This window comes from Alligator sinensis, unplaced genomic scaffold (assembly GCF_000455745.1).
Source record: "Alligator sinensis unplaced genomic scaffold, ASM45574v1 scaffold402_1, whole genome shotgun sequence".
NCBI lineage: Eukaryota > Metazoa > Chordata > Crocodylia > Alligatoridae > Alligator > Alligator sinensis.
The window spans coordinates 554066-578338 of record NW_005842089.1 but is presented as its reverse complement, the minus strand read 5'-3'; the positions used below and the strand labels follow the sequence as shown (position 1 = coordinate 578338).

The window sequence follows — 24273 nt, the reverse complement described above, 5'->3', positions numbered from 1 at the left end:
TTCCCTACTAACACTTACCCTTTCCTGCTTGGCAAGGATGCACCTTCCCTCACTTTGACCCCAGGCTCAGCACCAGAGGGTCATGGCTTCCTTTAGGCTGCCCAAGCAGCTGATATTCTTGGTGACACTTGTGGCCATGTGCACAAGAACTCTTGCTCCTCGCAGCATCTGCAGCGGCACGTCGGAGAGTGCGGCCTCCCTCGCGGAGGCTGACAAGTCGCAGAGCCCTGCTGTACAGAGAAGCAAACCTTTGCCAAGCTCAGATAGCAGCGTGTAGCTTATTAGCCAACACCTCTCAGGGCCATTGCATGCTTCCCTGTGTCTCTCCTCCCACCACTGCTAAATGGCAGCCTGCTCCTCTTCCTTTGGGAGCTGTACCCTGGCACCTGTGAATCCATGGTCACCTTGGGAGTGACCAATAGCAGCAGCAAGACAAATGTGCGACCATGGCTTCATTGAGTGAGCTAGGAGGAAGGAGCAGGTTGGTCAGAAAGTCTGGGCATTGGAGGGACAGAAGGTGGCCTACTGGTTGGCATGGTGGGAATGTGGCCTTCAAATCCAGCCTGTCAGTGACGATAGCTGGTGCCTGATACTTGGCCTTAGCCCAGTTCTGGATGGACAGGTGCCCACATCCAACCAGCTGGCACTGCTGCTGCCTTCCTTGTGGCTGGTATCTGCATAGGAGCCCAAGGCCGCCAAGTGAGCAAGGCAGAGAGGAACCCCTAGAGCTCCTTTGTTGCAGGTCTGCTTGGGTTGGGAATGGTGAGCCCACTGAGCCACAGCTGTGGCACAGCGGCCTGGGAGCACCCTGGGAAACTTCACTGCTGGCTGTGCTGTGCCTGCTCTATGCATCAATTATAAGGCTTCACTCCCCGCCGGCATCAGCCTGGCTCCTTTTGCCAGCGCTGACTTCACATGTGGAGCTGCTGGGAGAAGGGAGGAGAGAATTCCAGATATGGGTCACGAGAGGCTTCCGTGGCAATGGGAGGGATGCACATGACCGCACGTGGTGTTCAGGCAGGCTTAGTCTCCCATTTGCTTACCTGCTGCAGTGGCTGTTTGAGGCGTGAGTGGGCAGTGGTTCATGCTACAGCACAGCTCTGAGTGGTGACGTCTTCCCTCCTTTGTCTTTCCTCGTAGCTCCTTGCCAGAAGAGAAAAGCAAAACCAGCTCTTCCTTTGAGACCTGCCCGAAACCAAGCGAGAAGCAGGACTCGGACCAAGCAGAGATGGACCCTGAGCAAAAGCGGAGCCGGGCTCGGGAGCGCAGGCGGGAGGGGCGCTCCAAGACCTTTGACTGGGCTGAGTTCCGCCCCATCCAGCAAGCCCTGGCGCAGGAGAGAGCCAGCACGGTGGAGTCTGCCAAGGGCGGCACCCCCACCTTCCCCAGGGAACCCAGCGTGTTGGACACGGACGCTGGGGAGCTGGAGAGGGAGCGTGCGCGGCGGCGGGAGGAGAGGCGCAAGCGTTTCGAGATGACTGATGCTGTTGATGGGACGGGTTCGGAGGATGCGCTGCGGATGGAGGTGGACAGGGTCCCGGGCTTGCCCGTCACTACCGACATCAAGCCGCAGAACGTTCACGTGGAGATAGAGCAGCGGTGGCACCAGGTGGAGACGACCCCCCTGCGCGAGGAGAAGCAGATCCCCATCATGCCCCTGCACCTGACACACTCGGAGGATAGGGAGGACAGGCTCTCCAATCACCACCTAACCACGCTGCTGGAGAAGGAGGTAATGGGGGAGCCTGAGCCGTGACCTGTCTTAGCCTGTGCTGCAAGAGGTTTGCAACTGGGAAATGAGCAGTGGGATAGCTCAGGCCGGAGGCTGCATTTCAGTCCTATGTCAGGAGCAGAGGTGGTAAGTGGATGCTGTAAGGCCTGAGTGAAGAGATGCAGAACCTAGATCCATGTCCCTGGCATTCCCCTTTCCCTCTCATTTTGGTTGCGATCGCAGCTGTCACCACTCCCATCTGGATGGTTATTACGGTGGGCAGAGACGACTGTAGCTGGGTGCAGGGCCCAGGGCAAATCAGCCTGTGCAGGGCCTGAATGAATGCAGCAGCGGGGGTGGGGAGGGTGGCGAGTGACTGGATGCAAAATCAGCCCAGCTCCACAGGGCCCCCCAAAATTCAGGGCCTGGGGCAGGACTGGGGACACTTTGTCCTCCTTTTCCAACCAATCCATCCTGTAGTGATAGGGGCTGTGGATTTTGCTGTTCAGTAACAAGTCTCCCGTGGGGAGAACTGGGCAGCATTTGAACCCTGCTCTCCAGAGGGAAAAGGTAAGGATGTGACTACTCTGCCATTCAGCTTTGCATTCCAGCCCCATCCTTGAATGTGATTCTGCATGGGCAAATATGAACACACAATGCCTCAGCTAACCTAAACGCCTCTGGAGCATACAAAGATGGGTGCATTTATCTAGACCAGTGGTTCTCAACCTTTTTAGATTTGAGACACTCCTGGATAGACTCGGCACACCTCTCAGAAAATGCCGGCTCTTATTTCTCACTCTTGTTTGCCTACAGAAAAACAACAGTAGGTTTTTTCTGTTGCAAAGAACTTTAGAGAGTCCACAACTGTGGATTCCTAGTTGAAATCTCTGGGTTTATCTTGTGAATCGTGTTTGCAAACCCAACTGCTACTATTTTGTGGCACCCCAGAGCACCCTTGAAAAGATCTCCAGGCACCCCAGGCAGCCTGGTGGAGGATCACTGATCTAGACCCTCCTTGCGGGGCCAACACTGAACAGTCTTATGTTTCAGGAATGCCACAAATTAGCTTCTTCTTAAGTCCTTAGGAGAGGCGGATGGGAAGCACAATTTGCTTGGAATAGACCCCGGTTAGGAACAGCAGGGGTTGTGGGCTGCAGAGCAGCCATGGGCCTGGGTTTAGAGTAGCCAGGCGAGTTGCAAATCAGAGATCCATTGAGGGCAGAAATCTGCACAGCATTGGCTGGGCCATGCCAGGTTCCAGCAAGGGGAGTTCATCCTCCACTTCAGCAAGCCTTAAAAATGAACCCAATTGACAATGTTTTTGTTGCTAGGAGGGGTTTTGGCAAAACAGATAAGGCACAAATTATAGAGGGAGGAGAGGCAGCCATGAGAGAGCTCAGCCTACTCCACACAGAGCAGCTGTGTACATCTTCCCTAGTCAATGCTTTTTGGTTCTTTGTTCTTTCCCAACAGCTGGAACAGAGCCAGAAGGAGGCACTGGACCTGCTTGAGCAGAACCGGCTCCTGCAGGACCAGCTGAAGGTAGCTCTGGGCCGGGAGCAGAGTGCCAGAGAAGGCTACGTGTTGCAGGTAGGAGGGCGGGGAAGGAGAGAGGCATCTCCTTCATCTTTCGCTGCACCTGAAAATAAACCTGTTGGGCTTCAGTCCAGGGCACTCATGAACACATCTGGGTCAGAGTGGAAATGTGCAAAACTGACCACATGCCAAGACTTGGGTCTTTCTTACATGTCACTGTCTTCCTCCGCATCCATGAGGTCAGGTCTTCAGCTGTTCTTTTATGGTCCCAATGGTCTGAGATCGAGTGGAGGGACCCTTTTCCCTTTAGCGCTCATATCTATGTTGAGTCTTGGGATAAATTCACCAGCCATATTCTGCTGAAGAGAAAGGAGCCATAGCAGACATGGCCTTGGCAGAGCTGTTAGTAACATTAGTCCCACCACATGTGCAATCTTACACGTGCATGCACATCTCTCATCTGTTCTGTACAGCCAGAGCCGGGACCAGTGGTTTGGCTACATGGACTTTTTTCCAGAGCGCTGTTCTTTGGCCACATGATGGACCTCTGAGTTGCTCTGTCTGGAATCCTGTTTTGGATTGGTTAAAGAAGAAAGGGGAGCAGCTACTGAAAAGCTGTTCCCTTCCCCCAGGTGCCCAGATACAGCCAACAACAGCATCCTCAGAGGAGGAAAGTCTGTGGGGCTGCTTCAGGCTGGCCCGGCAAAAATGCTTTGTGCATGGGGTAGAGCTCACTCTTCCTTGGTTGCACCAACTCTGGGTCAAAGCAGCCATGTAGCTGTACTTGGCACTACCATGTTGGGGAGCTCTGGATTTGACACCCCAGCCTGTGTTCTCCCCTTGGGCTGGCTGAGCTGGGGCGGAGGTATACCTAGCCCAGGGGAGCACTATGTGTTTCCTTGCTATTACCCTTGGGAGAAGGGGGAGGACTTGCATTGCAGTAGGGCCCAGAGACCCCAGGTGGTAGGCACAGTGCTCTGAAGCCATGACCTTCACACTCTTGGACGTCAGGGGAGAGAGAAGCTACCAAAAGGAGAGTAGAGATCCTTCCAGGAGGAAACCTACGTGTATCTAGTGAACAAGCCCGCTGTGCTGCAGGGAAGTCCCTGCCACCTTCCCCCACCGATTTCCCAATAGCCAACTCAGGAGTCGATTTAACCCTGTTAAACTGAAAGAACAGCAAGACCAAGAGAACGTCCAAGGTTGGTGAGGGACCACCCGTGGGAAGGGGCAAAAACCTGGCCAGGCCTGTTGTCTGTTAACAATCTCCCTAGTGCCGCTTGGATTGGTGACTTCATGATGTGCAGCTGTAGCTTCCTGTTCCTAAATCATGCATTTGATCTTCTGTTGTGGTGGCAGCTCACATTGGCCGTAGGCCCCGGGCAGAATCCCACATTTCCACACCAAGAGGCCAGCTACTGTTTCCCTGGAGCAAAGACATCCTACCTCCCTTGGCTTGGAGCCTGGAAGATAGTCGGCTAGCACAAAATCAGCTACCCAGACCTGCTTCAAGCAGACTTCGGATGTCCAAGTCAGCCCTAATGCCTTTGGTGTTAGTACTAAAAGCAAAATCCCTAAGTAGCTTGTGCCTTCGTATAGTTAACATTTGCTCAAACTGTCATCCAAAAATCAAGTTGGATTTTGTTTTGGAGGGTTCAGAAATGTTCTGCTCCCTCCCCTTAGACACCCGCAATAGCAGCTTTGCATTTCCCAGTGTCAGTGGGAAGCAGAGGAGTCAGAATTCCCCATGAGCCTTGAGTATTCCTAACCCCTGGCAAGCAGGTAATGCCTGAAATTGGAAACGGTCCTGTTTTCATAAGTCTGCATCAACTTTAGAGCATTTGATCTGAATGAATCTCTGCATCTTCTGAGGTCTTGCCCAGCCCTGGCCCCTGCCGCAGCCCCTTTCCTTTTGTAGATGCATGTTGGGCATTAAAGCTCTGATTTGCGACAGCCCCAAAGATTCTGCACATTTCTTAAAAATGCTGAAAAGGATGAACAGTAACCGGGACTGACGCATGCACCTTGCACTGAAGCCCTTTCTGGTCTCTTACAAACTCTCCTCCGTCTCTTGCTGTCCAGTTTAATCACGAGCGGTACATCTCAAACCCTTTGTCTGCTAACAGGTGGCGAAGTGCTAGACCTCACGCCTTCTCTTTCCAGGACCCCCTGTAGTGTCTTCTCGCTCTGGTGGTGGAGGGCGGGAGCGGGCACTGTACTAACCTGTCCGGGGGGATACTCTTGCATGTTAAGAGCAGACAGAGTACAGCAAGGCAGGCCAAACACCTAGGCTTAACGCTGTGCTCCTCTTGCCTCTTCCTGTTTGTGTATTTTTTTCAAGGTATTTAATTTCTGTTGCCTTTTGCATGACTCTGTGAGCTCTCTCTCTCTGCATGTGACACTGCTTTGGTTTGACTCTCACAAAGGTTTGTTTGTTTTATTTTACATTCTCATCATGCCTTTTTTCCCCTTCACTTGCCTCTTGTTTTATTTTTTACAGGTAGCGATTTTAGATCCTTCCCACTTTTAAGCTTTAGCCATCCTATCTTTTTCAAAAGATGAGCCGCTAAAGAAGCCTGTTTAGCCATTGCAGAAATGACATCACTACGGCAGCCATCTCATCTTCCTGTGGCCTGGCAGGAAGTGATGTCATTCACTTTCAACCTCACTTCCTGTTGTTGCTCTTGTTCTATAAAACCTTGTTATCTGGAACTGTGCACTTTTTGTTTCACCACAAAACAAACAAACGCACCAAATTGAGCAGCTCTTCTGTCCGCCCGTTCCCATCCCTTCCCTCCCTCCCTCCTTTTGTCCTCACTCTTTCTGATTGCTTTTGTTCTTCTGTCCCCGTTTGACTTGTTTCTTTTCCATTGCTTTGGTTTTGTTCAATTTTTCTTGTAGAGTTTGTTATATTAGAGCTGATTTGATGCTATTGTCCATGTTTTCTGTTAATCAGAAGCAGCTGTCGCCCCATTTTAAAAAGTTGGTTTATTTAAAAAAAAAATTTTTTAAATTACATACCAAGAACAGAAACCATCTAAAATTGGAGCATGTGGGTAACAGCCAAAACAACCCAAGGAGCATTTCCATGGCCTGACTGGCCAGAGGTGTGACACTCAGAACTGGGAGCCAAGAGTGTTACTAACCTAGTATTTAATCAATTTTTTTAAGACCGAGGTGGCCGCCTCGCCATCGGGTGCCTGGCAGAGGCTCCATAAAGTCAATCAAGATCTCCAAAGCGAGCTGGAAGCCCAGTGCCAGCGTCAAGAGCTAATCAATCAGCAGATTCAGTCCTTGAAACGTAGCTATGGCGAAGCAAAGGATGTGATTCGGCACCACGAAGCTGAGATTCAGAGCCTGCAGGCCAGACTCGGCAATGCCGCAGCGGAGTTGTCCATCAAAGAGCAAACTCTGGCCAAGCTGAAAAGTGACTTGAAGATGGAGAAGGAGAAAGCCAAAGAGCAGCTGGAGGAGTGGCAGCACAGTGAGACCACTCTGAGCTCCCAGTTAAAAGTCAGCGAGCAAAAGTTAAAGGCGGCAGAAGCGCTGCTGCTAGAAAAGACCCAGGAACTGAGGGACCTTGAAGTGCAGCAGGCACTGCAAAGGGACCACCAGAAAGAAGTGCAGAGGCTCCAAGATAGGATTGCAGACCTGAGCATGCAGCTGAGTGCTAGTGAACGGGCCCGCATCCTAATGGAGGAGAAGCTGCAGAAGAATTACGAGGCTTTGCTGGAAAGCTGCGAGAAGGAAAAGCAGGTTTTAATACAGAGTTTGAAGGAGGCGGAGGACAAGGCCAACGAGTATGAGAATCAGCTGCAAAACAATGAGCAGCAAATGGAGATTCTTCAGAAAGAGAAGCTGAATGCAAAATGTGAAGGCAGCGAGATCGTGCACCAGCTTGAGGAGCAGCTGGAGATGAAGGAGGCGAGCATCCAGAAACTGGCTGAGCATATTGAGGAGCTGGAAAGGGAGAGAGATCAGATAAAATGTAGGTTCCAAGAGCTCATGAATCAAGTTGCTGAGTCTGATAACGAGGTTGCCAAGCTGCAGGCAAAGTTGAAAATGGAAGAGACCAACTATCAGAACCTGGAGCACTCGTATGAGGAAGTATCAGATCAATTCCAGAGCATGCAAGAAGTGTTAAAAGAAAAGGAGGAAGAGCTGAGACATGTGAAGGAAATGCACTTGAGAATTGTTGAGAAGAAAGACCAAGACCTCAATGAGGCTCTGGTGAAAATGGCTGCTTTGGGTAGCAGTTTGGAGGAGACTGAAGTGAAGCTACAGGCCAAAGAAGACGCTTTACAGAAGTTAGCTAATGCAGGCTCAGGACCATGTGCTGAAGATGCAGAAGACTTCTGCACTAATCTTGAGGCTGATGAAAATCCTAATCCAGAACTGGGACAGCATCTCCAAACTCGCGATGAACTTCCAGGTTTGCATTACACCCCAAAAGATGATGATGAAGGTACTGAGACCAGCCAAAGGCAGGCTGCTGAACTCACCGTGTCAAGTATGGAAGAACCGGTGTCTCCATCCAAGTCTCTAGAGCTTCAAGACAGAGATATCGTTCAGAAAATCTTAGCAAAGCCTGAGACAGGATTTGTAGGTGCCAAAAGGCAAAGAATCCGTTTCTCAAACATCCAGTGCCAAAAATATATCCATGCAGATGGGTCAGAGAAGAACTGGACTAGTAGCACATCTTCAGACACGAGCCAGGACCGGTCATTGTCTGAAGAAAGCATGTCATCAGAACTGCCTCTTGGTTACCCGTCCTCAGGAGCCAGTGACTCGGAGACTTATCTTTCAATCATCCATTCCTTGGAAACAAAACTTTACATTACGGAAGAAAAGCTCAAAGATGTGACCTTGAAACTGGAAAGTCAGCAAGGTCACAACCAAGAGACCCTGATAGCCCTTCACCATCAGTGGGCCAGCACAGAGTCTCAGCTGAGGGAGCAGCTCCAAACGAGCCTGTCCCAAGTCAGTGCTCTGGTTTCACAGTTGGAAACAGAGAGGCAGGAAAAGTTCAAGATGGTAGAAAATCATGTTAGTGAGCTGGGGGATTTCCAAATGAAAAATGGCCAAGCACTGACCTGCTTGGAGAAATGCCGAGAGCAGCTAAGAGCTTTGCCTAATTCTGACAAGGAAAAAGAAAGCAATTTGTTTCTTATGAGACTGTCCAGCATGGAAACCACCTTAGCAAATGCAGTCCGAGTCTTGCAGGGAGCGCCCGTCTCACCTGATCATCAGCCGAGGGACAGCCGTCTAGCTGAAACGGCACAAGTAGAAGGAAGTTTGTTTGATGAAGAGAAACAAGTTTCCCAGCAGCATCAAGCTGAGATGTTTGATAGAGACCACTTGAGGTTGCTTTCTGAGAGAGTAGCATTCGAAGCCTCCCTGATCAACCAAATAGCAGACTCTCTGAAAAATGCAAGCTCTGAGATTTCCCAGATCCTCCAGGAGATTCACGGGACAGCTGAGGTGGTGTTATTAGAGCCAGCGAATGTTTCTCACACAGCTATTGCATTGGCCAACCTCTTATCAAAGAAGCTGTTACTGGAAGGTGAATTCTGGAGCCAGGTAGAAGAACTGAGAAAGCACTTAGGCACCAAAGACAAGGAGGTAGAAGGCAAAATGGAAACAGTTAGTTTTAGTTTTCCACAATGCCTTGTCCACACGATAGCAGACGCCTCATTGATCAGGGCAGAACTTGGTTTTGTTGCGCAGAAAGTGAGAGAATCTTTTCATCAGAGGCTAAAAACAATTGAAGAAGACCTCCATAATACCAAAACCGCTCTCCAGCAGCATAAATGCATGTTGGAAGAAATCATCAAAGCATACAGGACCCCTGAATTTGACAGGGTTATGCATCAAATTTCTGAAGCACTTGAGATCCAAAAAGATGTTTCAGACCAGACCCAGGTCTGTTGGGGTGGGAGTCATCCAGAAGTGGTGCTGCATCAGGACCCAGTCAAGATGGAGGAGGGCCAGAGTTTGACAGAGCAGAGTAGTGAAACTCTTGTTGCTATTCAAGAAGATCTTGCCCTACAGCTGAAAGATAAAGCAAATATTCTTAAGGAAATATCTGTTGCCTTACTATCCCTGTCCCCTGAGGAAGCCATACAGGACTGTCAGAAGCTCCTGAAGGTTTCTCAGAGCATGGGAGATCTTGAACGATACTCATCTTTGTTAGTTCAGGATGCGGTTATCCAGGCTCAGGTGTGTTATGGGGCTTGCAGAGTTAGACTGGAGTATGAAAGGCAGCTGAAGTTTTACAAAGAGTCCTTGCAAAACATGGACACCCTGTGTCAGGAGCGTGGACAGGCTGTTGCTGTCCTTCGGGAGGAATATGAAGACTTGCTTCGAAAACAGCGGAGCGAATATGGCGAGATGATAACCATCCTTGAAAGGGAGAACGCAGACCTTCAGGCAAAAGTGTCTCATCTGGAGAACCAGCGGAGGTTCTTGGAGGAAGAAGAACACAAACGCAGCAAAAGCATCAGCGAGTTAAAAGGCAGGTATGAGGAGGAGATACGAAATGTGATAGAGCAGTTGAACAGGACTGAGGACACTCTAAAGGCAGAGAGGGCGGAGGGCCTGAACCAACTCGATGCCGTTGTTCGGGACAAGCAGGACATGGAGAGGTACCACCTTGAGCAGATGCAGACACTGGAGGACAGGTTCCAGGCCAAGGTGAAGGAACTGCAAGTCATCCACAGCGAGGAGCTGCAGACCCTGCAGGAGCATTACAGCCAGAACCTGCAGCGCTTGCAAGGAACGCTCGATGACTACCAGCGCCAGCACCCGGAGGCCGTGCCCTCCCAGGGGCCTGGGACTGCGCGGACAGCAGAGCAGCCTAGTGGAGGCATGCAGCTCTCCGAAAGCGAGCTAAACTCCATGCATGGGCTGAGGGAGCGCATCCAGGAGCTGGAGGCCCAGATGGATGCCATGCGAGACGAGCTGGAGAACAAGCACCTAGAGGGGAGCACGGCCACGCTGAGGGAGAAGTATCAGAAAGACTTTGAGAACCTGAAGGTTTTGCATATGTTTAATTTTATGCTTTTCTTGCCTGCCAGTACCTTATTCCGGTGTCTTGGGAGGGTCATACTTGTACAAGCTGAAAAAGAGCACATCCCCCATGAGAACTAAGGCAGTCAAGAGGGAGAAACCAGTTAAAACGACCTAGGTTTCTTCCTGCTTCTGTGCTGTGGGGTATTCTAAATGCATTGCTCAGGTCTTCCAGCCCCTTGCAACTGGGGTTTTAAAAGGCTTTGTCTCGGTATGGGAAAAATTCATGATTGGGAATGGTCTCTGTGGTGGGCGCTGGGTCCTTAGCGGGAGGGGGAATTTCAACCTGCTTTAATAATATTGTTGTGCTGTCCTCTAGCCTCCACAGTCGTGAACATTGTACTGTTTCTCCTCCTCCTGCCTGAGATGTAGATTTTGTGTGTGACTCTCCGTACAAAGTTTCCTTCCAGAGCTCTGTCTTTCCCAGTCTGATCAAACCTTCAGTCGATCTCTGCTGTCTTCCGAGTTCTAACAGGAAATGCAAAGAAATGTCCTCAGAATCCATCGTTATGGAGGAAAGGCTGGGGGGGGGGCACAGAAATCTTGCTGCCAAAAAGATGTCCAAGTTTTATGGGGGGCGGGGAGTACCAATCTCTGCTCTTAAGTTGCTAACAGGGGAATCCAGTGTTGCTGTGTCTTCCAGCAATTTTATTTTGCATGACAAACAGTGCACAGTTGTTACAACTAACCAAAAAGTCTGTAAGAGGAACAATGGCAACAAAAGGCATTTCTGCACAACACTTCGTTGTTCAAGGCTGACGAGAGACGTCGCACCCTTTTCAAATTACATCTTTGAAAACATTAGTTTATTTTTAAAACTCCAGACCACTTCCAACTGGAACTGGTGCTGCAGCAGGGCAATACAGCATTGCTAGCAGCCCTTGAGCAGATGGCTGGGTTCAGTGAGAGGAGGATGTGCCAGGTCAGCTGATTCAGGCTTCACACAAGGACCTGGGATTTATGGCAGAAGCAAGTCTGGTTGATGGCTCTGTAAGGAGCAATAGTACCTTAGAGTCGGGCAGTGCTGGGCAAGCCTGCGTCCAGCGGCAGCATAGTATACAGTTTGGGCTGTGTGAAGGTAAGGAAAGAGTAGGCGGTGTTCCAGTACTAGCTAAACAGCCTAGGAAGACGGGCACCTCCCTCAAGATCCTTGTCCCCCTTGAGAAGCAAACCCGGCATTCAGCACCTGGGTGCTGGACAGAGAGGTGAGGAAATGGCCTTCCTGTCCTTCGATTCCTGGATGCTGCCGTGTCGGCAGTAAACTGAGAATGCTCCGAGCCACGGGGACCTGGGCAGGGAAAGGCCCTCGCTGAGCTCTTACCCAGGTCTCCCCCACAGTTGTCAGTCATGCCAACAGTAAATAATACTCTTGTCTCAGCAGCAAAAAAGGCTTTGCTGTCCGTGTCCAGGGCTACGGGCCAGGCTCCAAGCAGGGTCTGAGAGTCCTTTGTGCAGAGGTGTGGTCTTGCTTCATAAGCAATTCCCTTTCTTCGGTGACTCACAATGGCCTTTTGGTTGTTTCCAGACACTAACACCCACAAGACTGTTCTGCCCTTGGCTGTTTCAAACTGCTGGAAAACCTTCAGTCTGTCAGATAAAGAAAAGAGTAGAAGCCCCCTCCCCCTGCACCCCCTCCAGCAGCCCTGGGCTGATGAGGTATTGCAGATTGGGTGTATCATGCTCTGGAAGAGCATAGGAATTGAGGGGGCAGGAACTAAAATCCATATTTAATTGTTAAGTAGGAAGCTTACCCCAGGCGCTTTCCTCAAACTCTCCGGTATGCGTACTAAAATACTAGTTTCCCTTCTGTGCTATGGAGAACTTTACTGCCTTGCTAATAACAGGTATAGGTGTGGCTGCACTCTGGCTTCTCAGATTTACAGCAATGCATTTATAATACAATCAATACTGTACCTCCCAACTAAAACGAGTAGAGAGCCTTTACCAATTTCCTCCTTGACATGATACCTGCAGAGACCTAGCCTAGGAAGCCTGCTTTATTCGGTCATGGGCTCAAGTCCCGCACTGGGTTGTTGGCTTGTACCCAAGGGCTGATATTTCAAGCAAAGACTGGTAGTGTACGCCAGTGATTGCCAACCTTTTTAGACTGTGGACAGGCAAACTGCAGACCAGCATACTGCAGACTGGAAGTGACCGGCAGACTGGCAGCCAACCCTTTTTTAAACTCGGTATAAAAAAGGGTTGGCTGCCAGTCCGCAGTATGCCACTTCCGGTCTGGCAGCCAACCCTTTGCGGTCCAGGGGTTGGGAACCTCTGGTGTATGGTACTGTTACTGGAGGCATTACGCTTGGATTCTTGACCCCTTTAAAGAGGGCAAGATTAAAGCCTTCCTAGTCAAGGGAACTGAATTACACTAGGATAAGTATGAGTGGATCTGACCCAGCAGCTTGGTTCGGAGTTGCCAGAAAGGTTGTGAAATCAGGATCATTTGGCCAATGCAAGCCTCTGCCATTAGTGTATAAGAGCCCCAAGTACAGGCAAGTGTCAGATGTGGCTCTCTCAAGGTATCCCAGGGTTCATTGTGCCCCAGTTCTTACATGCTCTTCACCGTGCTCCCTGAAGTGCTTTCATGCATCTAGATCACATGGCCTCCTGTCCTGTTTCCTAGTGCCTGGGCTCACCAAACCAGGCTTTCTCTTTGGAGAACTGAAGTCTCAATTTATAGTGGCTTTGCTCACCTGCCTCGTTTCTGAAGTTCGCTTTCCAAGTAGGGATCCAGGAGGGAGCAGGTTGGCACTGCTCATTGGCTCCCATGATGAAAGGGAAGTCTTTGAGCCAGTGTAGATCCCCAAAAGTGCCCTGAGGATGGAAACAGGAGCGCTGAGTTACAAGCTGGATCCTGCTTCTGGCAGGTCACAGGGAACGTGACTGAGCATGACACCCCAAAAGACAAAGCCAAGCAGGTGCCAGTGCAGTGCCTGACTCAGCTGTGCCAGGGGGAGCTTGTAAGCTCTGTCGGTAGCAGGAACGCTGCTGACTTCTGCCCAAGCCCCCCAGCCAAATGCAGGAGAGGGGTCTGGGGGACGCCAGCCTGAGGTCCTTGATGGCCAAGCACAGACAGGATCTGCAGTGGTAGCAGTGACAGTGCTGTCCATCCCAAGGGCTGAGCGGTGCCCCGTTTGAATGCACCAGTGGTAATACTAGTGAGCCAGTGGGTGGTGCTCTTCCCTCCCACCCCTCCAACGCAGGGAACAGATGATGGGGAATGCAGGCAGTAGGGCAGGGAGGGGACTTGCAGGGACTGAGAGTCCTAGATCAGGCTGGGGGAGAGGGTGCAGGGCTGTTTGGTCACTCTTAGTCTGAAGTGAGAGAGGGAAAGGACCTGCTGGATCAGGCTGTCACTGCAGTCAGGTGAGGGCAGGACCAGTCCCTTCCATCCACGGTCAGATAGACAGACAATCTATCTGACTGTCTGTCTGTCTGCCCGTTGGCTGATCTCCATCGTGACACCCTTCCAAGTGCTGAGCATGCATCTGCCCTCAATCTGCAGCTGCAGCCCCAAAGGCAAACATGTGCTCCTTCCCTCCCTGCTGCAGGCAACATGTGAGCGAGGGTTTGCAGCCATGGAGGAAACGCATCAGAAGAAGATCGAGGATCTGCAGAGGCAGCATCAGCGGGAGCTGGAGAAACTGCGGGAGGAGAAGGATCGCCTGCTGGCGGAAGAAACGGCTGCCACCATCTCGGGTAAGGGGCCGGCAGGTTTGTCGCTCAGGGGACACTGAGTCATGGCAATGACAGTCCTCCCTGCCTTGCGGAGAGGGTGGAGGGGGGAGTAGCTGCTCCAGGGAGCAGTGGCAGGACAGGCAGGTGGTAGCCTCATCTGTATCAGTCGCAAGGAGCCAGTGGGAGGGTGGAGGGGCATGGCTCTCGAAGGGGAGGATCCCCTGGCTAGGCCTGGGTGAGGGGAAAGGGGTGAGGGGCCTAGGCTATTTGTGTAAGAGTGGGGGGAGCCGTTTCCCGTCTCCTCCCCAGGTCTGATGTGCCTCTGCTTGGCTGCAGTGATTGGGTTTCTGCCCTGCTGAAGCCAGGCATTAGTCATTCCTGTGGGTGATTTATTGCTAGTTCCACAATGACTTCATTTGTTGGTGCCACTGGGATGTTAAAACGCCCGAGCCCAAGGTCTGTGTGTGTGGAGCCTCGTAATCGGGAAATCACATGCGAAGCAGACAATTGTTGGACTTCATTAAAAAAGCAGGATTTGCAGAAGCCCTTTTCTGCTTGACAGCCGATGCCAGATAACGAAGTGATTGTGAGGCAGTGAGATTACTCACCGAGGTGAGCTGCGTTTGGATGGAGCCCTGAATGTGTCACCTCCTCACGGGGCACTAATCCTCTTTCCATCCTGCACAGCCATTGAAGCCATGAAGAATGCCCACCGGGAGGAGCTGGAGCGGGAGCTGGAGAAGTCCCAGCGCTCCCAGATCAGCAGCGTCAATGCGGATATCGAGGCCCTGCGGAGGCAGTACCTGTAGGTTTCTCCCTCTCCTTCCCTGAGCTATGAGAGCTGGTGTATATTCAGTCCTGTTGGTTGCACAGTCCCAGGCCAGAGAAGGGTGACATGGAAGCTTCTCTCCTTAAATCTGAGCATCAGCCCCAGACTCCAGACGCTTGTCTGTAGAGCATCCAGCAGCTATTACTAATACGAGAAGCAAAATACAGTTATCTGGTGCCGGTTTGTGCACAGCTCTGGCTTTATTGTTAAGCCAGATGTATTCAGACAAGAGAAAAGCACTCTCCTTTAGTAGGGCCCAGACCCACTCTCGCATGGCAGATAGGAGAGTTAGTGAGCAGCCCAACCAACTACGGTGCCTGTGTATAATGCACAAACAGGCAAATACACCCTTTCTCTGCGTGTGCAGAACAGGTGCAATAGAGTTCAGCCCCACAAGTCATTTTAAGTGAAGCACCTGGCAGTGTTTCTCCAGTGGAGGTGTTGGCTGTGAGGCAGTTGGAAATCCTCTCTGAATTTCAGGAGAGAGGGCGGTTTCTTGGTCACCTGAACTTAAGATTTTCCAAAACCCGAGAACATTTCCCTCTTCTGTGAGGCTGGAGTTTTGGCAGCCTAGGCCTGCGGGGGAAGGGGGGGCCGCCTGGATCAGCTTTGGAGAGCAGGCCCAGCTGATGTGTCTCTGGGCTTTGCCCCTCTGCAGGGAGGAGCTGCAGTCAGTCCAGCGGGAACTGGAGGTCCTTTCAGAGCAGTACTCCCAGAAGTGCTTGGAGAACGCGCACCTGGCGCAGGCCCTGGAGGCTGAGAGGCAGGCCCTCCGCCAGTGCCAGCGAGAGAACCAGGAGCTCAATGCACACAATCAGGTGAGGCATCAACCCCCCCGCCCTGCTTGAGAGCTCCTCACGCCTGGTCAGTTAGCTTGGAGAATCAGCGCTGCTGGGCGTGGGAGGCCGAGTGCCCAATGGGCTGGTGCTGTGCAAGGCAAACAGGGCTAATGAATGGACCTGTTGGCATGCCTAGGGAGCCTCTGAAAATGTGGCTGAGAGATCTCAACCTTTGAAGGGTTCGCCTGTTCCCCACTGCTCACATGGTGGTTCTCTTGTTTTCCCAGGAGCTGAATAACCGCCTGGCTGCTGAGATCACGCAGTTACGGACGCTGCTGACTGGGGAGGGCAGGGGAGAGGCTGCTGGCTCACCTCTCACGCAGGGCAAGGATGCCTATGAGTTGGAGGTAAATGCTCTGTCCCAAGTAGCAGCTGCTTGGTGCAGCTGAGGCGGCAGTTGCAGAGAGCGGGCTGGGGCTTGGGTGGCCAAAGAGGTCACTGATGGTCACTGGTGCAAGGATCACCCTGTAGGCCCTGCCCTCCAGCTGGTCCTCACTTTGAAACAGCCGTCGGTGGGACGGGAAGAGGTTGGGGTGGCCGGGAGCACAATCGGGCCGTACACATGGTGGCCCAAGAGCGAGGCAGAGCCAGGACCCTCCTCAGTTCTGCAGTTCCTGTTCTGGTCTTAGCCAAGTCTTTTGACTGCTTCGTTCTCCTCTATTTCTGATTCATAATATGGGAATTGTGCTCAGGGCACAGTGGGGCTGCGAGATCCTGGTGGAAGTACAGCACACGGGTTGATGCAACCACCAGTGGGTGCACCGCGTTATCCTCACCAGCTTCAGGTTCCCCAGGGGACCTTTTTCCCACACCCGGCTGCAATCCACGGATTGCCCAGGGATAGGGCCCGTCTGAGAGTATTGGCATGAAGCACATTCTGAACTGAGCCCTGTGGTCCCCGCTCAGTTGATACCCAGGCGTGCTCAGCGCACCCTGTGAGATGTTTTGGCTGGTGGTGGGAGCCTTTCTGTTCCTGGGTGGAAATGCCTGTTCCTTTTCTTTCCCTGCAGGTCCTGTTGCGAGTCAAGGAATCAGAAATCCAGTACCTGAAGCAGGAGATCAGCTCCCTTAAGGATGAGTTGCAGACAGCTCTGCGGGTAATGCTGGGGGCTGGGGCTGTCGCTGTCCATGTTCTGCCAGCCCTCTGCGGCGCTGGATGGCTTTCAGCAGTTGTGGCTTACTTATTTAGGAGTCATGTCATCATTTAAATATTTTCCTCCCTTAATTAAATCAAATGCTTTGGGGGGAGGGGGAGAGGGGTGGAGATGGTCATTTTAATGCCATAAAGATGCCTCCTGGCAGCATCAGATCTCAGGGATTTGTCTTGGACCCTGTAACAGCAGATCTTAAACTGAGCAAAACAACCTCATTCTAAACATGTAACTGGGCCGGGCTGGTTATGGTGCATTGGCCAAGGCTGGTTCTCATAGTTGTAGTAGATCCGTGCCATTTTCAGGTTAAAACCAAAACCTGCAAACAATAGTATCTGCAGCAGGCCTGTTTGCATGCGCTGCTTTCTCCTGGATGGAACTGGAACTGTTCAACTCTGTGTCCTAGATTGCTGGTAGCCAAAGGAGAGCCCCCTTGACCGCGTGTGGCGGTAGCTGTGATTTCAGATTAGTGGTCTGAGTTCTCCCCCAGCTCTCACCATCAGCTCCTTGTGGTTTGGGGTGCAGCCTAGTGAGAATCAAGAAAGGCCAAATGTCCAGGGCTTTGTTCCAGCTTGCTGCTTTCCCTTGTCCTTTAGTCAGCATGTCAGCTGGCTGGCTCCATTTGTCTGCCTTGCTCTGCAGTGACCCTGCTGGGTTTCCTTTGCCAGGAAAAGAAATACGCCAGTGACAAACACAAGGATATCTACACAGAGCTGAGCATCGTGAAGGCCAAGGCAGACTGCGACATCAGCCGGTTGAAAGAGCAGCTAAAGGCGGCCACGGAAGCGCTGGGCGAGAAATCCCCCGAGAACACATCCGTGTCGGGCTACGGTCAGTCCTCTCTTCTGTTGCCCTGTCCTGACAGACCGTGTGTGGGGACGAGGGGGTTGGGAGGGCCAAGCTACAGGTTTGGCATCCACCCAAGATCCATTTGAGTTGCTGGCATGGCAGCAGGGGTGACTGTGGCTTGGTGTGTGCAGAAGGGAGGGCTCAGGAGGTTGGTGATGGGAGCAGGAACAGCCGTCTCCAGTTGCCTAGACTGCAGCATAGGCTGGTCGTGATTGAGAAGTGCCTGTGACGGGCCTCTGCGCTGTGATGCATTGCTCCCTAGTCTCCCCACGTCAGGCCCAGGGGCTTTCGCTCCTAGTAGCGGCAGCTCTTCCTTCCAGCCTGGGCAGAGGAGGCTGCCCCTTGTATCTTTGGAACCGTTTTCTGAGTCATGCTTGGCATGTTCCTTTGCATCAGGGAGGCTGTTTCCTTGTGCAGCATTTGGAGGGAGTGGCCATGCTGGCCCCCTGCACCCATGCCAGGGTGGCTCTGCAGGGCAGCAGTGTCATGCCCAGCAGGAGTAAGCACTTCTACTGGGTTGGTTTGCCTGTCTGCCAGCAGCTCTGTCCCCAGCCTCCCTGTGATGGGCTCCAGACTTGACAGCCAGTGGGCTGGGAGCTGCACTTGACTCTGCTCCTTCTGCTCCCTGCAGACATCATGAAATCCAAAAGTAACCCCGATTTCCTGAAGAAAGACAGATCCAGTGTTAGCCGGCAGTTAAGGAATATCAGGTCAAAGGTGAGTGTGCGTCTCCCCTGTGATGCCTGTGCCCCACACTGCTCTCTAGCACGGGTGTGTGGAAGCCTGCTCCAAGAAATTTAAAAAAAAGAAATTAAAAAAACCAAGAATGACTGGTAGGGGGCGAGGAGGAGGGTGTAGGTCAGAACTCCAGTCCCAGTAAGGGACAGGGTGGGAGCTCAGTGCTGCTGTGCATTTGCGTCAGCCCACAGCACTCATGGAAACAAGTCCAGTGCCTGCTGAGCAAGCCCTTGCCATCATAATGGCCATGCTGCTCCATGTGCAGGTAGGCAGTTGGTGCGGTGGCAGGCTGTTTCCCATGCTCCTTGCGAGATCCTGCAGGGCTGGGTCCATTGCCTCTGGCTGAGCCTGCAGCCTGCTGAGTCTAGCTACAAACCTGCCTTGGCAGCTCCTACAGCTGCAATTTGAAGAGCCAGGGGTGTGCCGTGTTTTTCTGGCCCGTGGGACTTGCTCCCCATCGTAATGCCGAGGTGGGGGGTGTAACTGGTGTGAGTACATGTAGATACCAGAAAGTGCTTGTCCCGATAGACAGCAACGTGGTGTCAACTCCTGCAGCACCTTCAGTCTGTTAGGATCCAGGTGTCCTGGTCCTAAGGAAACTTTTTGATTTACCTGGGCAGGTTGGGGCTGCCAGCCCAATGGCTTTCAGTGCTTCAGCCTGGCCATTCTGGGCCTCAAGTTTTGTCCCAAATCCTGGTAATGCAGCCCCCAGCCCCCATGTGTGGCCTCTGTCAGAATTTCACCTTGCTGAGCATTTCCATCATCTCCATGGGGCTGCAGGCATTGGATTTGTGTGGGAAGGACACAGGAACTTCAGTGTTTGGCATCTCGTTCTGATGGTGTAAGTGGTCGGGACAGTGCCAGACACAGCAGGAAGCCAGTCGTGGGCTTCTCGCTCTGTCCTGTCCCAACGCTGCAGGACCTGACGCTCATCATCCAAGCTGTACAAAGCCGACGCAGCCAACTGCTGTGCCTAGGCTGCACCAATCAAATACATGGGTGTCCCCACCACGTGCATTCGATGTCTGCAGCTCGGGGGGCAGGGAGCCCCTGGGCATCTCTTAATGGTGCAGTAGACGTGCTGGTGCACAGCATTGGTCTGTTGGTTTCCCTTCTCCACTGCCCCTTGATTTGCTGCTTTTGTCATCCCCTCCGTGTCTGTGTCTGTTTGTCTGGAGCACGTATCTGGGCAAAGGAGACTCCGACCTGAAGACGCCATGGCCTGTGCGGATGGGCAGAGGCAGGGAGGGCTGGGAGGGGCCGAGGCCAGGCTCGGAACGCAAACGCTGCTGGGACTGACGTGCTGCTTGTTTTCTGTTTTGCTCTCTCCTCCCACAGTCCGTTATTGAGCAGGTCTCATGGGAAAACTGAAAGGAACCAGAGTCCAGGTTCCCTGTCACGTAGGTAAACCAACCCGTCCCCACCACGCAGCGCCGCTCCCCGCGGGGGCCGCCCACACGTGCATGCCCCGCTCACGCCTCCCATAGCCAGCGAGACCCCCTCCTCCTCTTGATTCTTGATTCTGAGATTTGATTCTCCTGGGAGGGCGGGGGAGCCTGGATTGCTGTAAAATACAAATCGCCCCGTTTGGCTCTTCCCCGAGGGGATCTGTGGCTGTCTCGCCCTCCCACTCTCTCTCTCCCACCCTCACCGACACAGCTGTCCGGCAGAAAGGAGGATTTGGACAGCTCTTGGGCATTCTCCCTGGCTAGGTGTGTCGGGGGCGTGGGACTCTGAGTGTGCATGCTGAATGACTATGCATGCCTCTGACTAAACTCACAGCAGCCTGCAGGCTTGCAGGAAGAAGGGAGCCATAGGTTTGTCATGGTCGGGTTGTGGCGTGGGTGAAATGATGCCCTCTTCCCCCCACATTGCATCCTAGATGTTGTTTTGAGGACTCCAAGCTCATTCAGCAGAAGAAAGCAGCTCATGACAAAGGAGATGGTTCCAGTGATGCATTTGCCATCGTGTGGCAAAGATGCTGAGATTGGGACGCAGCTGGCAGGGGAGGAAGTAGTGATAAAAGGAGAGACGGTCTGAGAGACTGAGGGAATTTGCCAGCTTGGTGTTAATTGGACTGGAGGGGTCCTTATTTCCTTGCCATCCTTTCACTCCAGGCTCTTGGGATAAGAGACTGTTGCCTTATTTCAGCAGCCCCTTCCCAAGTGAGGGGTTTGCTTGTTGCTGTTGGCAGCGGAGTCTCATGCATCATGTTGTCCCCTCCCATAAAGTGAGAATTCAGAGGTGCAGGCTGGCTGAACAGGCCCTATCTCTGGCCTACTTAGATGCTTGTGCCAGAGAGACGCTCGCTCCTGAACTCCCAAGTTTCTTTTCTGTCCACTGGAAAGAAAGAGAACTGGAGTGGAACAGTAGTCGCCTTTCTCTTCCCATTTACAATGGGCTGCTGATTCTCACAGCTCAGGCAGTGAACCCAGACAGGTTAGTTTTCAGGTCCTGCTTTTCATCCACTTGTCAAAAATTGTTCTATGTTCCTGACCACGTCGAGGGAGCTTCAGAAAGACTGTGGCCATTGCAGTCCCAACGATCCTGTTTGTGGGGAGCTCGGAACCTGCCTGCCCCAGCAACCAGTCGTTAAACAGATCTTAGCTTTGGGCCTATGCTGCTGCGATTGCTCCTGTTAATTTTCTGGTGCTGCCCAGTGGGGAGCTGCAGGGAAATGGGAACATTGCCAGGACCTGCATGATCGGGACAGTGCAGAAAGCCCCGTCTCTCAGAGCTGCTGCGTGTTCATTGTAACTGAGCATCCAGATCCCAAAACGGCTGAGTAAATTGGCTGTGGCAGTTGGCCACCTAAGACAGCAATACTTTTGCAGTCGCTTCTGTCCTGTTCTGCCATGCTTGAGAAGGCTTTCAGTGCCAAGCTCCCAAACACCAGTACTGGGGGCTTGAAGGGTAGAAGTTGCCATCTCACCAGCTGAGTCTTTTGCCTCTAGAGATACGGGTTTCAAGTCTGAAGTGGGTCATGAGTTTGGTCCCGCTAGAACGTGGAGCACAGTTCATGAGATTCCCACCAGCTGCGGAAGGCGTAGGTTGGGGTCACAGTGCAGGGTGGGGACTGCAACGCAGCTGTCAGCTGTGGTTTCAGGGCTGCTGGGGCAAAGCATACAATGGAGATGGGGCTTTAGCCACTTAGTGTGGATTCCCCAGCAGTCAGGGGAAGCCAGCATGCGTCTCCACTCCAGAGCTGTTTCTCTCGGCAGAGCCCAGCAGGACTGCTTGGACTCCTTGTACAAGCCAGGGGCTTTGTTGAAGCTGGGCCCACACTCTGCAAGCTGCAGGGATTGCTTTACGAGCCAGGCTCCCCAAGCTCGCCATCCTGCGTGCCTCATTCATTTGCGGCGATTGTCACCCGGGGAACTTCCAATCTCACTCTCTCTAGGTTTGATTCACCAATAATAACATCCCATCATAGCGTGTTCTCTCTGGCATGCTCCACTAATCTCTCCATTGAGGAGGCCGTCCCTTCCTCCTGTTTCCTTTGCCTCAGCATCCGCACCATCCCTGTGTTTGCCAGACGCCTCATTGCTTGGCCTTACTGCCGGGTCTTTGACGCTGTCCCTCTCTTGTCTCCCCAGAGTCTGAAGGAAGGCCTGACGGTGCAAGAACGCCTGAAGCTTTTTGAATCCAGGGACTTGAAGAAAGACTAGCTCTTTTTTTTTCCCTCCCTCCCCTTCCCTGTTCAGCTCGAACACCCGCACCTGGCAGCTCACGGCCATGCAGCACGAGCACTGTTTTGTTTCTTGTTCCTTTTGACCATCATTGCTGCTGTTGGTCTACACACTCCTGATCCGACTGGGCATGGTCTTCCCTGGCCCCGAGGGCTCTGTGCCTCCTCCTCCTGCTTCATGAGATACTTCAGAGACTACGAGGGAGGAGGGGATGGACCTTGGTCCCCTGCTGCTTTTTGCAGGAGAATCCTTCCTTCGCTGAACAATCATTACACTAAGTGTCAGTATTAAGGCCAGGCGCCTGTTGATAAGCTAACTGTCGTACCAACTGCGGTGGGATAGGTGCAGGGCCTGGGCGGCGCAGCCCCGAACTCGCTGCACTGCTGTTGCTTGATCCTGGGCTCTGTGCATGCCAGGACCCTGACCGTGGAACTTGCCTCTTGCACTTCTGGGGAAAAGCCCACGGCAAAAGCAGCAGGAAGAGCAGGTCGGTTTGAGTTGTAAGCAGCCCTTGCGATCGGGTTTGGGCCTGGGTCACAGCATTGACGGCCACTAGCCCAGCAGAGCAGAGGGAGGGGAGTGTTGGTCGGGCTTTGTGCCCAGGTTCAGACAGTTACAGACACAACGCCCAACATTCATCTGAAACGCAGGCTTCAACACAACCTGGCCCAAAGGCCTGCTGCCCTCCATGATCCTCCCTCTGATCCCCGGTGCTGTCTGAGCAATGTGCTACAGGATGCAGCAGTTCAGAACCAGCCTAGCAGTAGCTGTCTAGCCTCCACCTACTGCCCCTTCTTCCTATCGCCCCTCAAAAGTACCAAGGCCCTTCCTCCAGTCTCTGGAGGATGGATGGATGGATGCTGACCACAAAGCAGAACCAGCTCTGGCTGTGGAAATGTTCTGCTCAGTCCAAATGCTGCCTTCTTTCACTTGGCCCCAGAATCCTGCTCCTCCTGCCTACAAATGGCTGTAGTTGTGATGCCACTTTGGGGACACATTTTGGAATGAGTCACGAAATCCTGCATGCTCCCAACCGCAGCAATATCGTGGCTCCTGCCTACTCCTGATGGAGGCTGGCTTAAAACAAATGCAAGCCTGTTAAGCAACAAAGCAGGTGGGAGGGCAGGATATTGGAAACAGCTGAGGAGATGGAGGGAACCCAGTAGCACAGGTGCAGCCCTGACCCAGGGGGGCTCGGCAGCAAAGCAGCTGTTTTGCCAAGACCCCCTTGCTCCACCTGCCCAGGACAGACACTAGCTCAGTCACTGCACTGCCAGTGACATTCCACGTGCTGCCCCCCGCCCCAACTCCTTGGTTTCAGGCCTGATTTGACTCGGCATAAGGACCTGTCCAGTGCAGGCCAGGAACCGCATTTAAATGCTGGTGCAGCACTGGGTTTCAACCCCGATTTGGCCATCTCGCAGTTTCAGTTGCATCATACTGTGCTTCTAAGAATCTGCACCCTCCTCTAGGGACTGAAGCTGCTGCCTAGCTTTGAAACTGCAGCATTTGGCTGGAACTCTGTTTTCACGGGCTGTGCTGATTTCTGGCCTAAGGCTGGTGCTAGAGCTGGTTAAAGCTCTGCTTTCCCAGGGAGGGGAGTTGCTTTTGTGCTGCTAGGCCACGACTGGTGTTTCCCTCCACCCCCCACTTTTGAAGCCACTAGCCAGCCTTGCATCTCTGCTCCATGGTGGGAAATGGGTTCTGTTGTCTCCCTCCCTGCCTTGGACCCAGACTGGGCTGCTGTGCTTGTCTGTGCATCTATGTAGGATAGGCAAGGGAGGGCTGAAATCCCCATCTCTCCCTGCCCCCCACTCCTGGGGTGCCATGCTGTGCCTAGGCATGTTGGAGGCAGAGGGATGTGGCGAGATGCTGCAGCGAAGGGATAAGAAGTGGGGAGACCATGCCACACTGGACACTCTCATGACCCTTCCCCCTTCTTACCCCCTGTCCTGTAATAGACTTTTGTGTGTTCTCCACACAGCCGTAGGACCTGACCCAGCCCTTTCTGCTCCCAGAGACTCTGGGGTCAGGCCAGCTGCCCAACCACCTTCCCGGACTAATAGCCAAGAGTCTAAGAGCTGCTCCTTACGTGCTCACAACCCTGCATGGACCAGCCCCGGTGGCACGCAGCCTTGCCCCTTGTCTGTACTCCTCTCCTGCAGTGGAGAAGCAC

The 24273-nt window shown here is 52.7% G+C and overlaps 1 protein-coding gene across 1 annotated transcript in view; it reads left to right on the top strand.

The window, feature by feature from the left end:
• MPRIP (myosin phosphatase Rho interacting protein) overlaps positions 1-24267 on the top strand; it is a 127162-nt gene extending 102895 nt beyond the window's left edge. Inside the window, exons 14-23 of the mRNA XM_006023929.3 lie at positions 1141-1732; positions 3188-3304; positions 13876-14023; positions 14690-14807; positions 15490-15649; positions 15898-16017; positions 16681-16767; positions 17490-17652; positions 18302-18387; positions 22005-24267. Coding sequence (XP_006023991.1) covers positions 1141-1732; positions 3188-3304; positions 13876-14023; positions 14690-14807; positions 15490-15649; positions 15898-16017; positions 16681-16767; positions 17490-17652; positions 18302-18387; positions 22005-22076 — 1663 coding nt within the window. The 3' untranslated portion in view covers positions 22077-24267. The remainder of the gene's footprint in view (positions 1-1140; positions 1733-3187; positions 3305-13875; positions 14024-14689; positions 14808-15489; positions 15650-15897; positions 16018-16680; positions 16768-17489; positions 17653-18301; positions 18388-22004) is intronic.
• The last annotated feature ends 6 nt before the right edge of the window (positions 24268-24273 follow it).